The 15,081-nt window shown below is 37.4% G+C and overlaps 1 protein-coding gene across 1 annotated transcript; it reads right to left on the bottom strand.

Annotated features, from left to right (window-relative positions):
* Positions 1-1,459: 1,459 nt before the first annotated feature.
* LOC144037524 (uncharacterized) lies at positions 1,460-3,541 on the bottom strand. The gene has a single exon (XM_077549062.1). The coding sequence runs from the start codon at positions 3,497-3,499 to the stop codon at positions 2,471-2,473; it is 1,029 nt and encodes a 342-aa protein (XP_077405188.1). The 5' UTR covers positions 3,500-3,541; the 3' UTR covers positions 1,460-2,470.
* Between the last annotated feature and the right edge of the window lie 11,540 nt (positions 3,542-15,081).

Genomic DNA, 15,081 nt, shown 5'->3' with positions numbered 1-15,081 from the left:
AACTTCATTTGAACCTCTTACTCCTCACCATCTCTTGAGATAAGAATGTTTTTAAAAGTTGTCAGAGTCTCTTGTCATTAGTCATTTGGTCGTAAAAACCGAAGGTCAAAGCCTGTCCACATAATTTCTCCGAAACTGGTGGGGAGCTGAGATGACCATGTCTGTATCTTGTGCCTGCTTATTTTCAACACTATCTCTCTGTCAAATGTAAGAGGCGGAGAGAACTTTTTCTACTAGTATAAAGACACCTGCGAGTTTCCATATTTTCTACACACTGGGAGCTTATCATCATTTTTCGAATGTAAGCTTTTTTCCTGTGTCTTAAGAGCTCTTAATAAATTCTTGCAAGGAAAACTTCTTCATGAGATCTCAATTCTGATTTATTTGAACACGCAAAAGATTACACTTAATAAAGTAATCAAATAAAGCCTTCAAATGGTGACCCCGATGGAAACAAATTTGGACGTTTTTGCAAAGCTGTGATGATCCTGGACGCATTGAATTTCTAGGCGCCACGTATTAATAAGGTGAGTGGACACTTATCCACGTAGAGAAATTCTGTTTGTTTGGGATCACTACAGCTGCCATTTCGTCCTTACTAAATTGTATTTGAGATCTGTGTGAACAAGTATTGGTGGGGTTTGAAGTCGTTTTTGTTACGGAGGGACGCAAAAGTCCTTGATTTTGAAAATTACTACGACATTTGAACTATACGTAAGAGGTGATTGGCCGTCGTATACGGAAGTGACGTCAAGTTGGAGCGCTCCGCCGTTCGGAACGGCATTTTGGACAGGTTGAAGCGGAAGCGGCTTTTTTGTTATTATTGCTGATTTTGTTGAATTAAGCCGCCCGCAAAGAAATCGGTAGATCCGGATATATTTATTTGTCGCGATTTTTATTATTTAAAAAAAATAATGAAAAATTGGGGTGGGGGGACTAATGAGCAACATTGTTGAATAGTTTTGACCTGTTGAATTGTAGTACCATAAGTGAGATGTCACTGACTTTATAAATATCAAAACGACTTGAAAATAATTACTATATATTATGGACGACATATTTGACCGTGACTCCGGGTGGTTTGATTTGCATACACTTCTGGTCCATAGTCGGAAATTGTCGCTAGGCGCAGAAGTCGAGGCTGCATCCATCGTGATGGTTGAAGAGTTTCCGGCACGGCAAAGACGTAAGTTGAAAACTCTTTTAAATGAATGGATGCATACTAATTGTGATAGTGGTTGGTTCCCACCGTTACAATCTACGGCGGGCTTGATTGCATTGATGAAGTCCGTGGAACTTTCTTGTGTAAAAAAGCGGCAGGCGCTGGATAGCTCCGTAAAAAAGACCATGAGATGACCATGTCAGTATCTTGTGCCTGCTGAAGAAAGATTTCGATTACTATATTAAGTGTAATCTTTGCGTGTCCAAATAATTGTATTCAGGATCTGATGAAGAAGTTTTCTTGCAAGAATTTATTTAGAGGCCTCTAAAGACACAGTCAGAATATCACATCAGAATGCAACGTGATGATTCCAAGTGTGTGACAATTTACAGAACATCGACACATTTATACAAAAAAGATAAAAGGTTCCTCCTCCTGGCTCTTGATTGAACAAAGGGCAGACATATCATCTCCTAGATTGAACAAAGGTGTAAGGTTGATGGTAAACAGACATCTTTATACAGTTCCCCTTCTTGATTGGGGGAACAGAAGTAATCAAAATCTGACCCCAGACCTTCAGTCCCTAAATGACAAGAGACTCTGACAACATCATGCACATTGCCCCTCCAACAGCATTTGAGGGTACAAAGATCAAATAAAGTTCACAAAATCACCATCCCACTGTATTCTTTTAAACACTCATGCTTATATCACATTGATATGCCTATAAGTAAATTCAAAAACAGTAAAACATCAAATTGAAAATATTAAATGTCTTCAGTCCTACCATTGAACTTCTATAAATTCAAAAACCGGACATTTAATCCCACAATAGTCTAGAGAGAAAGTCCAGCGCGGATCTTGATCGTTGCAAAATGAAGCAATGTTTATGTGTGGAGTTTAGAAATAAGAATAGCAGGTGAGAGAGAGAGAGAAAGAGAGAGAGAGAAAGATAGATGGGCTTAGCAGTCAAAATTCAGTTTGATTCATTAAAAAATTCAGTGGAAGGGGCATAATAAATGTGAGGCATAACACTATGTGATGTGGTTAAGTGTCACGACGCAATAGCAGATGTGTCCGTCCCTCGAAGCCATCTCCTGATGAAGGTCTTTGTTGAATGAAAAGTGCGTTCGACAGTTGGTCAATTTTTTTTTAAAAAGAGGCGTTTGTCAGCCTCTTTCCGAACCCTGGCTCACTGCCAGAGATCGCAGGAAAGGTCACGGGACTTCATTCCCAGTGTGACTCTTTCCTTGTGCATTGATGAAAAGGGGCATGTGATTCAAATCACCATTGAGTGATTTCCCCCTTTCACCAGCAGATTGACACTTGATCAGCTTTTCCAGGCGAATCAACTGTGCCCATCTTTGCCCATGGAAAAGGCACTCCAATGAATCTTCTTTCAGCGACCTCCTTCAGCTTCTTCTCAGTCCTCCTGACCAGCCGGGATGCTTGTTGACGCTCCTTTGACTCAATGTCGAGCTGCTCCTCCATTTGAGCGATTTTGGCCTCCAGGGAGGCGATGGTGTACTTGTACTTTGACTTGATGGTGCTTTCAAGCTCCTGCAGCTTCAGCTTCAGCTCCTTGTTTTGGCGATCCAGCTGGGAACGAGCGCCCTCCAGTCGCTGGACGCTGCTGTGCTCGGCGCCAAGCTCCGTGGTCAGCTGCTCCATCTGCAGTGTGGTTCTCTTCAGACGCTCGTTGATCATCTCGGTGTTGAGTAGCTCCTCCTCCTCTTCATCCAGCATCTCGCGCAGGTTGTTCTGCTCATCCTCCTGCTGCCGCAAGCGAGTGGAGATGTTGAGCTTCTGACGAGTCTCCTCTTGGAGCAGTTCCTGTGCATCCTGAAGCTGAGACTCCACTGAAGAAAGGTCTTGGCTGAATTTGATGTTTTTGCCCTCGGCTTTAGTCAGAAGGCTGTTGACATTGTCTAGCTCAGACTGCATTTTGGCCATCTTGTCCGACTTCTCCTGCCTCTGCCGTTCGCTGTCTCCAAATTTGACCTGAAGCTCCTGAACTTGGGACTCTGCTTTCTTGCGACGGTGCTCTGAATCGGATTTGCCTTGCGTCAGGGTCTTGAGCTCGATTTGCACCTCGTTCCATTCGCTCTCTAGGGCCTGTTTTGATTTCTCCACAGACATCTTGTTCCGCTTGGCCTGCTCCAGCTGTTCATTAAGCTCGTCAAAGGCCTGGTTGTGTTTCTGTCTCATGTCGGCCATCAGCTGCTCGTGGGCCTTGGCCTCGTCCTCCACAATCTTCTTGAGATCGGCAACCTCCGTCTCACGTTTGCTCCTCAGCTCCTGCTGTGTTCTCTGGCGTGGTGGGAGCGCTTCAATCATCACGAGCGTTGCAGCCTTTATCTGTACGCTCAGCGAAGAGTTCAGAATATGGACCGCAAGTTTATGCAAATCAAACCAGCCGGAGTCTTGATCAAAAATGTCGTCCATTATATGTAGTAATTAGTCGTTCTTAATATTTATAAAGTCAGTGACGTCTCACTTATGATACTACGATATAACAGATCAAAAGTATTCTCATTAATCCCCCCAAAAAAAAAAAAAAAATATTTTTTTTTTTTCAGACAAACACAAACAAGACGAAAACGAAACAGATATTAAATACCTTTTGCGCGACTTCAACAAATATATCCGGATCTTCACGGGCGGCTTATCACACAGCTCTGAACCGAAAAAACGGCAGGCTTCCTAATATATCAATCCACGCACCGTAGCGAACTACGCGACATACGGGCGTTTAGCTCAGCAAACACTACGCGTGATCAACGCGAGCTGCTTATTTCACAACACACATCCGCAACACATAGTGCGATCACCACTAGCTGCTTATAACACCACAACAACAGAATCAGCCTATTCCTCCGTGGTACTCAATGTCACATGCCGTTTTAAACGGCGAAGCGCTTCGACTTGACGTCACTTCCGTAAACACGGGGCATTTTTATGCGCGACTTAATATTTTCCCGGCTTCTTATTTAACACAACATACACACACCGAGGAATTATGTCCCTCGGTTCAGTAACTCCACACAGCACACACCTTGTTAACACACAGGCGGCTAATCCACTCCGCACTCCCAGTATCTTATATACTGACGGCTTATTCATACGAAGAAATAAAAACACAACCTATTCCACCGCGGAAAAAACTCCCATGCATGGTTCAATGTCGTAGTAATTTTCAAAATCGAGGAATTTCCGTCCCACCGTAAGAAATATTACTACAACCCCCCTAACTTGTTCACAGATCCCAAATACAACTTAGCACAGACGAAATGCAACTGTATTGATCCCAAACAACCAGAATTTCTCTACGTGGATAAAATGTCCACTCACCTTGTTAATATTTTTGCGCTTTAGAAATCCGGTGTTCAGGATCAATCACAGCTGTTGAAAAAACGTCTCAATAAGTCCACGTCGGCGTCACCATTTTGAAGGAAGATTTCGATTACTATATTAAGTGTAATCTTTGCGTGTCCAAATAATTGTATTCAGGATCTGATGAAGAAGTTTTCTTGCAAGAATTTATTTAGAGGCCTCTAAAGACACAGTCAGAATATCACATCAGAATGCAACGTGATGATTCCAAGTGTGTGACAATTTACAGAACATCGACACATTTATACAAAAAAGATAAAAGGTTCCTCCTCCTGGCTCTTGATTGAACAAAGGGCAGACATATCATCTCCTAGATTGAACAAAGGTGTAAGGTTGATGGTAAACAGACATCTTTATACAGTTCCCCTTCTTGATTGGGGGAACAGAAGTAATCAAAATCTGACCCCAGACCTTCAGTCCCTAAATGACAAGAGACTCTGACAACATCATGCACATTGCCCCTCCAACAGCATTTGAGGGTACAAAGATCAAATAAAGTTCACAAAATCACCATCCCACTGTATTCTTTTAAACACTCATGCTTATATCACATTGATATGCCTATAAGTAAATTCAAAAACAGTAAAACATCAAATTGAAAATATTAAATGTCTTCACTGCTTATTTTCAACACTATCTCTCTGTCAAATGTAAGAGGCGGAGAGAACTTTTTCTACTAGTATAAAGACACCTGCGAGTTTCCATATTTTCTACACACTGGGAGATTATCATCACTTTTCGAATGTAAGCTTTTTTCCTGTGTCTTTAGAGCTCTTAATAAATCCTTGCAAGGAAAACTTCTTCATGAGATCTCAATTCTTATTTATTTGAACACGCAAAAGATTACACTTAATAAAGTAATCAAATAAAGCCTTCAGTACATTTGGAATCTATAAAAGCCATAAAATGTAGCTGGGAATAAAACAGCAATACCCCACTTAGTGCACTGTTTAGCATTAAGTTAGAGAGTTCTTGATGTCACAGCATGCTATGATGACATGTAGTTGAAAACAGTGATCAATTCCATTTGGCCCTTGAAGCAAAACGCTTTGTTCTACACTTCTTGAACTGCTGGTAATTGATCTGGCAACATTACTAACCATCTAGGCTTGGGTTTCTTCAAACACAGTGGAAAAGACTTAGCCTGTGTTCAGGCAGATATATCTGGAAAGCCAGTGGGATCACAATAAGGGCTTTCTCAGTAGTGCTTACCCAGTTTGTAGACAATACATCAACTTTACCATGAACAAGTTTAATGCCACAGGGCATGTATACACTAGCTATGCTTAGAAAATCAGCGGCATACTGTCACGTACGTTGAAGTTATGTTGAATATTTATGAATGAACAAAGCTATCTAGTTTTATACTCGAGTAAATTGTGTTTAACCATTCACAATCTGTGTTTCCAAAAGGGTCGCCATTGTAGTGACGTCACATTTTAGTCCGTCCGTAAAGTCGGGGTACTTTTTTTTCCCGACTTCGCAAGTGGAATTTCCGAATTCAAACCAGGAAGTGTGTATGAGAACGCCCCCTTGAACTCGGAAATTCCACTTGTGAAGTCGGAAAAAAAAAGTACCCCGACTTCACGGAAAAGTCCGACTTCCGACCATCCGTGAATGCAGCATGAGAAGCCCTGCATTAATAATTCATGCCACAAATTGGGTGTAACCTCTAAGTAGCAACATCCGCTAGCATCAAAAGATGATTTTTTTTCACCTTGTTTGAAACTTAATCGAAAAGACAATTTATATAATTTTTAGGAATAAAACCTCAGTCTCTTGGTCACTAGGACTTTCTGTGCTACTGTATCAATTTTTATTTTTTTATTTTTTATTTTTTTATGGAGAGCTCAGTATTGTTCATTCGATTTGACATGTCATCATTGCTCTCCTTTTTTATTTTTTATTAAAACATTTATATATATATATATATATATATATATATATATATTTATTTATTTATTTTTGTATGTGGGTGAGTATGTGTCTGTGCGTGTGTGTGTGCGTGCGTGCGTGCGTGCGTGCGTGCGTGCGTGCGAGCGTGTGTGTATTCATCAGTTCACCTAAAACCTATTAAAAAAAAACATACTAATCATATAATATAATAATAAATTGTCAAATGCAGAAACATCAATGTAAGTTATCACGATGTGGTGGCTCTCGCAAACAGGCAGAATTAAGTAACCAGAATTAGGTTAAAAAAAATCTATATACGTAGACCATGTTTCTATAAATTTTGATATTTGGTTTTTATTTGATGCAGATATTTTTTCCATTAAAATGTGATTTATGAGGAGGTTAGACCATTGGTCGATATTCAGAGTTTGTCTATTTTTCCAGTTAACAAGAATTTTTGCGATAGTAAGGGCTACAAGTGTAGATTGAAATTGTTTATGTGGTAAGTCAGTTGTTGTTAGCAAACACAAGTTTGGAGATAAAGGTATCCTACAGTCCAAAATAGCGGAAAGTTTTTCTAAGACTTTAGTCCAGAAATACATAACCGGAGTACATAACCATAAAGCATGAACATAAGTGTCTGTAGTGTTTTGTAAACATTGGAGACAAATGTCGGAGTCTGAGAGTCCCATTTTCTTCATCATATATTGAGTAATGTATGTTCTGTGAATAATTTTATATTGGATAAGTTGTAAATTTTTGTGTTTTGTCATTTTAAATGCGTTTTCACAAACTTGAATCCAAAATTCAGATTCCGGTGCTATAGACAAGTCTGTCTCCCATTTCGAGATGGGTAAAGACATTTTATCAGTATATGAAAGTAACTTATATATTTTTGAAGGTTTTTTTGTTGTTGTCGGAGAAAGCTTGTTAATATCTTTAGCTAAAACAGGCAGTTGGAGCGTACCCCGAAGTGTTGGAATTTTTTTCTTTATCATATTTTTAACTTTGTAGATAATGTAAAAAATTTCCGTTTTTTATTTTGTATTTTTGGAGCAAGGATGTATATGATATAAACATATTATCTGAGAAGAGATGGTGGAGATGTGTAATTCCTTTCTGCTCCCACACACCTAAATAAAACGGTTGGTTGTTAAGTTGAAAGTCGGGGTTATGCCATAGGGGAGAAAGCCCACAGGGCTCTGTTAGATATTATAACGGCTGCGGCTGATAAATTTGTCTTGCAAAATTATTGAGGATGGAGTTTGTGTAAGAAAAATAGTGATAAATTTTGAAATTGTTTGGTTGGACGCGAAGTCCCAGATTTCGGATTTTACCACAGTATTTGAAGTATACACATATATGTGGTGACGTAGCATTGTTGACAAAATGCTGTCACGTTGTACGCGATCGTTTTGTAGTCAGTTTTGAGAAACATTTCTATGTTTTTACAAGACGAGGGATACATGGAAGATTGACATAATTTCCTTGTATAATAAAAGCTGCACGTGGAGTTGTACGCAATTGCTTTGTAGTCAGTTTTGAGGGACATTTTCTGTTCTTACAAGACGAAAGATGCTTGGGAAATCAACATAAATTCCTTGCATAAAATAGAAGCTGAAGTGGAAAACAGCCTTGTTCACGCAGGCGAGAGGCACTTTGGATAATTTGTTATTAAAGGTCCTTGTGCAAGGAACGCAGTTTGATGTTAGACGCAAACGGGAGGTTCTCGGATGAAATTGCGGAGGAACTACGAAATATACAGCGGAATTGTACAGCCCTGATTGACGTCGTTAAGATCCGAGAACATATACTGTATATTCAGCTTTGGTAGTCAGGTTGGCAATAAGCGGAGTTGATACGCCGTTTTGTGATCAATCGCGAGGTCCTTGGATGATTGAATATGGATATTCATGGACAGATCTGTTCAGCTGACAGATAACAGAAAGATGAATGCGCAGATGAGGATATATTACCAGACATTGGTACGTAACGTTACGAGGGGTTTCTGCACAATTGAATCGAGTAATTATGAACAGACAGACATTTGTTTGTATGCCGTCTTGTCGGTGGAAAAATCTGACGTCACGGTAAAATCTTAAAGTGACCGCGATGAAATAAGGTGTTGACTAATTCTGTTATAAGTGAGACGTCACTGTATTTATAAATATTAATACGACTTAACGTCAATATAATATAATATAATATAATATAATATAATATAATATAATATAATATAAAATACGGGCAGCAATAATTAATAGAAAGTATGGACACTATTTGAGAACTACAAAAATGGTTGGAGTCGAATGCCGCGCCATGAGGCGACAGGGAGTTGCGAGCACATGCGCATTTGCGATCGGAGAAATGCCCAGTCCGGGGTTTGAAAAACTGATAAAATGGATATACGATTGCGGTGGAATAAATCTTATGGCGCCGTTATAAGCTACGGTAAGTTAATTTTATTGATGGGGGACGTTGAGGCTTGCACCGCCGGGCGTTCGACGTAAAATACGAGATATAAGAACGCGTGTGTGTGAGTGGAATAAAAACGACACATAATCGTGTATTTTTGAATAAGATGGTGAATAATGCTAGAATACTAGCTTTAGGTATTTTTGCGAAGTTATAACCATTTATATAACTTTGAATAAAGTAATAATGTTTGGCTACGGTGCATTTTATTCTGAAGGACTAAAAGACTTGACCTGATATTACTTCCGCTAGACGGGACTAGAGCTTCCGTGTTATATATTACTGTTAAGATAATGATATAAAATATATTTAATATTGAACGACGGGACTTGATTATATTGTGAAAAAGGTTAGTTTATTCTAATAAGATATGGCATTTGTTCGATGGTTTTAATGACGGCAGTTTAACTTTGAATGTGCGTACACGGCGACCGCCCGTTAATAATGTTATGAGTGTATATCCCGGACGTAACTTTAAGAAAGGTGTATTAAATGATGATTAATGCTGTAATATTGACTTTCGATTGTTTCATACAAACAGCTCGTATGATTTTGAATTTACGTAATAAAGAATGAAACCGTTTAATAACGCTGAACGGGATAAATTAATTAGACGGTAAAATTACTAATACAATTTCTAACGCTAAAACCCGCAAGCGTCTGCGTTAAATAATTGAACGACATTATATAAATTGTTGCCGTAACTGATTTTATAAGCCCCTTATATAAATTTCTTAAGCACTAATGTTGAATACTTAATCTGGCTTCACGAGTGCAAATACGTCATATTTAAAATTATGTTTGATATAAAACGAACGAATATTAATACACAAATAACATAGAGAGGTATAGTTTTAAGATATTATAAAATTTATATGCATATATGATGCTTATTGAACATAAATAACTTTGACTGATTGTAGTTGCTATGACTCTAGCTGACCGCCAGGTGTCATCCTTTTATAAATTAATGACGCAGGTCAGTTTGAAAATTTTAGTTGCTGTGACTCATTTTGACCACCAGATGTCCCCCTTTTTCGAATTAAAAATGCCAACAGCCATCAACCTTTGTAATGAGGTCAAATAAAATGTTGTTATAAAAGGTAATGTTAATTGTGTGATTGTTAATCTGCTTTTAAAGTTTAATGAGAAAATATATATTTAATTTTTCTGGGATTGTTTTTAGATTAAATAGTTTAGTCTCTACTCTTATTTTAATAATAATAATAATAATAATAACTGAAAACGAATAACTTGCATGGCAACTAATGTGGAATAATTCTTTATATAGATGATTGTTTTTTCCCCTATAATTTTGTTTGTGCGCGAGAACATTGTTTAATAAATTTTAAATATCTTTTCAGAATCAGGAGACACACCCATTAAAGACGGGATTCCCACTAAAATGCCATATTCCGGTCCTGGGGATGAAGTAATGTGTTAATTATAATTTAAAAATGAGTTTTTTCCCATGTTTATAAATAGAAGAATAATTTTAATCTCTCCTGAATATATTTAACCTTTGAATTCGACATTTGAAGTGCCATTTCAGAATTGGATTCCATGCGAGTCCTGGAAGAATCAACAGACCATTTGGGAGAATCACATTTTTGACATAATTTGAGGAGCTATGTAATTAAAAAAAATAATTTGTGCTTTGATGTTTGACCAAAAAGCAGACTAGGCATTTCTTGAAAACATTAATTGAAAACTACACACTTATTGACTATATTTGGAAATTGCTAGAGTATATCTGTCCTATCTCATCCTAAGTATTATTTATGAAGGTATGCAAAACATATTAAATTAAATATTGTAAACCATAACAAATATTGACATATAATTAGCAATTATTTAAAAATTGTAAACTTTCATTGTCTTGATTATTTTTTATTTTTTATTTTTTTAATTTTATTTTTTAAATTAAATTTTTTTTTTATCTCAAAACGTTTTGAATTTTTTTTTAATAAAGGAAGTTTTTGTTTTTAATATTTACTGACATGTTATAACCTAAATACTGTTGGGGCAGATTTTAATGTTTTCAGTCGAGTGAGGGTCATTGGTCGGGGTCATTATTTCAAAACAAAGTCAACGAGCGGGACACAGATCTCTTCAAAACAAAACCCCCACCAACAAAAACCACCACCAGAGGGGCGTGATGCAGCCATCATCACAAAATATACCTGACTCCACCTACTCAGCCTACCACAACCTGATGGAGAGCAGAGGTTCCTGGCGCCACCTGATGCCACAATGACTGCACCCTAAACTCATATACAAATGTGATAAAAGAAAACTGCTCCACTACCCAATGCACACAATGACTGCACCCTGAACTCACATGCAAAAGTCTTAAATGAAAAACTGCTCCAATGCTTCCTTAATGCATTCCTGCGTCCAGAACTGTCCTATGAAAAACTGCTCCACTACGACGGTGACTCACCCCCACCAACAATGCTTTCTTGAGTTAGTGATACCAGACAATATGATGTGATACTGACTGTTTACACTGCTATCTATATTTTGACAGATATAAGGTGATAACATTTACAGTAAAACATTTCGTAAATATAACGAACTTATTGACAACACTCTATACACACAGATTTATTATATTTTGAAACTTTTGATGTCTATTCTGTTTTGATGTGATTTGTTTATCTCTGTCTATTTTAAAAACAGTCAGCTTTTTGGACAAACATCAACAAGGGGGACTAGCAAGCTTAATGGTAACATTAAAACTAAGGGCAACTTTATGTATTAATAATATTTGATGGATTGGCTGAAAACTGAGATTCTTTGTAAAATTCATTAAGGTTAGGCTACAATATTTTTATAGTACAAAAGATAATACTGGTAAATTTCGTCTGGTTTCAGAAATTGAAAACAGCTAATGTGAATACAGATAAGATACAATTTATTTCAATCTTAATTATTATATTTTACTTTTGTTATATTTGGTCTTCTAATATTTTCCCAAATTCTCTTTTGAAATTTGAATAGTTGCTTGGGACGCATTGTCGAATTTACTGGTTAAATGTAAAATTTTCCCCTCTTTTTAAACAGAAACGCAAGCAAATTTTATTTACTGCAAAACTTTATATATTAGTCTGAAAAATTCTCTAAGCGATTTTTCAGATGGTGGAATTATTGGTCGGTCTGGGTATATCGTCGCGAAGGACACAAACAGTCCATGTTGAATTTAATAAATATAAAATTAGAAGTTAGTCTTAATGTGATAATTATAGATAGACCATGAGAATGAATTTTACAGGAGGACAATTGGGGATTTCCTTGACCATGGAGAAGGAGTAAGTTTTGGCAGAGACGGCGAAAATAAGGTGAATATGTTCCATTTCTATTTTTCCCTGGGGCCAGATGTTATTTTTTGATTTTATTTGTTGACGAAAGTTGCATTTATTTAATGGCTGGAAGCACATTCATGCCATATCTATAACAATAAATATTATAATAAAATATTATAATAAAACATTCCAATAATCATTACATTCTGTAAACAAATTGGCCTCGTCAGATTTGAACTGGCTAAAGATTTTCATTTTTTTGCATTTATGAATGTGCTTAGGTCATTAAAGTCAGCCGAAGGCTGGATCCTAATTGAATGTCACAACAAACAGAATTTTTTTCCCACAGGAAAGGCCTACAGAACTTTACTAACATTTACTAACTCCTAACTAACAACACTACCAAAATGCTCTTTCAAAAAGAAAGGATGTGAATAAATGTTTATTAGTGGCTAAATGAAAATATTTTGCACCCAGATGAGGTGATGAAAAGGTCAATCTAGTCCAGTCCACGGGGCACCTGGTTCCACATCTTGCCTATCAGGCCAGCAGGGGTTCCGCTTTCTGCTCAACCCCCACCTTCAGGAGCCAGCCACCAGCGGGAGCCAACTGAGAAACCAATCAACTGCTCCAGCCACCTGACGAATCAACAGAGAAACCAGTCAGCTGCTCCAGTGACCAGAAGAGCCAGCCATTCAACTGCTTCCAGTTTCCACCAGACGACCTGAGGATTACCCAATGGAGATAGGAGGAATGTGTCCCTTTTCCGGGCATTCCACAAAGAATGAGTCACACCTTGGGCCCGATGATCATCTATGGCAGTTGATGTGGGTTCTAAAAAGGCTGAAGGATCCATCCATCCATCCATTCCCTTGACCGCTTGTCCTCACAAGGATTGTGAGGGTACTGGAGCCTATCCCAACTGGCTTCGGGCAGTAGGCGGGGTGCAACCTGAACAGGTTGCCAGCCAATCGCAAAGCTCGAAGGACTCGGTTAAAAAAACAAACGCAAGAACGAAAACGGAACTGACAAACGTCAACAAAAATTTCCCTAGCCCAAACAACAACAAGTCTTCAATCGCGTCTCCAATTGCACGTACATAATGACACTCTTTCTCATACTGACTGTCATGCCAATTTGCTATTTTTGGGATCCCCCACCACAATTTTTTAACATAATCACAACACATTGTCTTCATATATGATATGCTTATTTTACTGAAAAAAAAAAAAAATCTTTTAATGAATCACATTGTTCTGACATATGACTGACCTCCTCTCCTGCTAAATGATTTTTTTTCCTTTTATTTTACTGTTGCACCTGCTATTGCGATGATGCAAATCCCGCTGGAATCCTTTGGTAAAAATGTTTAAATATTTAGTTATTGGGCTTTATTTAAGCTGTTAGATATTATAACATTTTTAATACTTCATTTTATTTTATTAACCATTATTAACATTCCAATTCTTTATATTAACCTTGTCGAAATGTTTTGTGTCCTGTGCAGAGCAGATGGTGTTGATTTCGGTATTATCTGACCTTAAACTGGGTCATACTATTTAGTCTAAAAAGTTCCTTCTCAGCGCTTTGTACACGCACATTTCGGTCTTGAAAACAAAATTTGCTTTGAAATACACACACACACACTCTTTACTTTCTTCATCAGTCACGGCCACCGTAAATTTGGTTCAACTTGTTTGTGAGATTTTGTTATGGGGAAAAATAGAACCTTCAACTATATAACATATTCAAATCTGACCTTGTTTACGCCACTGCTCACGGAAAAGTACCAGAGAGTATGTTTAGTCTATAAATGAAAAGGAGGAGGTCTTTTTAACTATAAGAAGCTATTGTACACGTAGAGGAGTACATTTGACGCTCTGAATCCCACGATGTTTAAGTGATGATAGAGGCTGTTATTTGTCCAGAGATTCTCTGTTTTTTATCAAATCATTTTTGCAAAAGGTGTATTTTTCTTACATTAAATCTATCTTCATTTTTGGAACACGCAAATAGGACAATATTATTTTATTCCTCTTCAGCTCCACTTGGGTTTTTGTAATTTCTAGTGCCTTCCACCAGGCACTCAGGGTGGCGGAAATCATTGGGTTTTTAAAACAATTATGTCGCTTAATCGATGTTGTAATAAAGAGTAAATCTAGAAGTCTGAGGTTATTACAATCCTTCTGTTCTAGTTCCAGCCAACAGTTAGTGTCTCTGTTGGGTTGTGCCCATAGAACGATATATTGTAGCTGGTTAGCTATATAGTAGTACATAAAATTTGGTGCCTCTAGACTACCTTTGGATTTACTTTTCTGAAGAGTAGATAGACTAATCTTTGCTTTTTTTTTATTCCAGTAAAATTTTGTAACGGCTGAGTCCAACAACTGGAACCATTTAGCCGTAGGTTTAAATGGAATCATTGAGAAAAAATAGTTTATTTTGGGTAAAACTTTCATTTTAATGGTGGCTATTCGTCCTATTAGAGAAATAGGAAGATTATTCCAGCGCTCCAAGTCACTATAAATGTTATCCAGAAGTGGAGAAAAGTTTAAATGAATTAAATCAGTTAATTTAGGTGAGATTTTTATGCCTAAGTATTTTAAATTACCTATAGGAAATGAGTAGTGTGGGTCCTGGCTTGCAGGGTTCCATGGATTTTCTGTAATAGGTAGAAGTGTTGATTTTGTCCAGTTAATAGAATAATCTGATAACTGTGAGAATTTAGTTATTAAGTTAAATACTTCCCCTAACGAAGTAGCCAGCTTTTCTAAATAAAATAAGATATCATCGGCATATAGATTAATTTTATGTTCTGTTACCCGAGAGTGAATTCCTTGAATCCTTCTT

This window comes from Vanacampus margaritifer, chromosome 17 (assembly GCF_051991255.1).
Source record: "Vanacampus margaritifer isolate UIUO_Vmar chromosome 17, RoL_Vmar_1.0, whole genome shotgun sequence".
Taxonomy (NCBI): domain Eukaryota; kingdom Metazoa; phylum Chordata; class Actinopteri; order Syngnathiformes; family Syngnathidae; genus Vanacampus; species Vanacampus margaritifer.
This window is presented reverse-complemented; position numbering and strand designations above follow the sequence as displayed.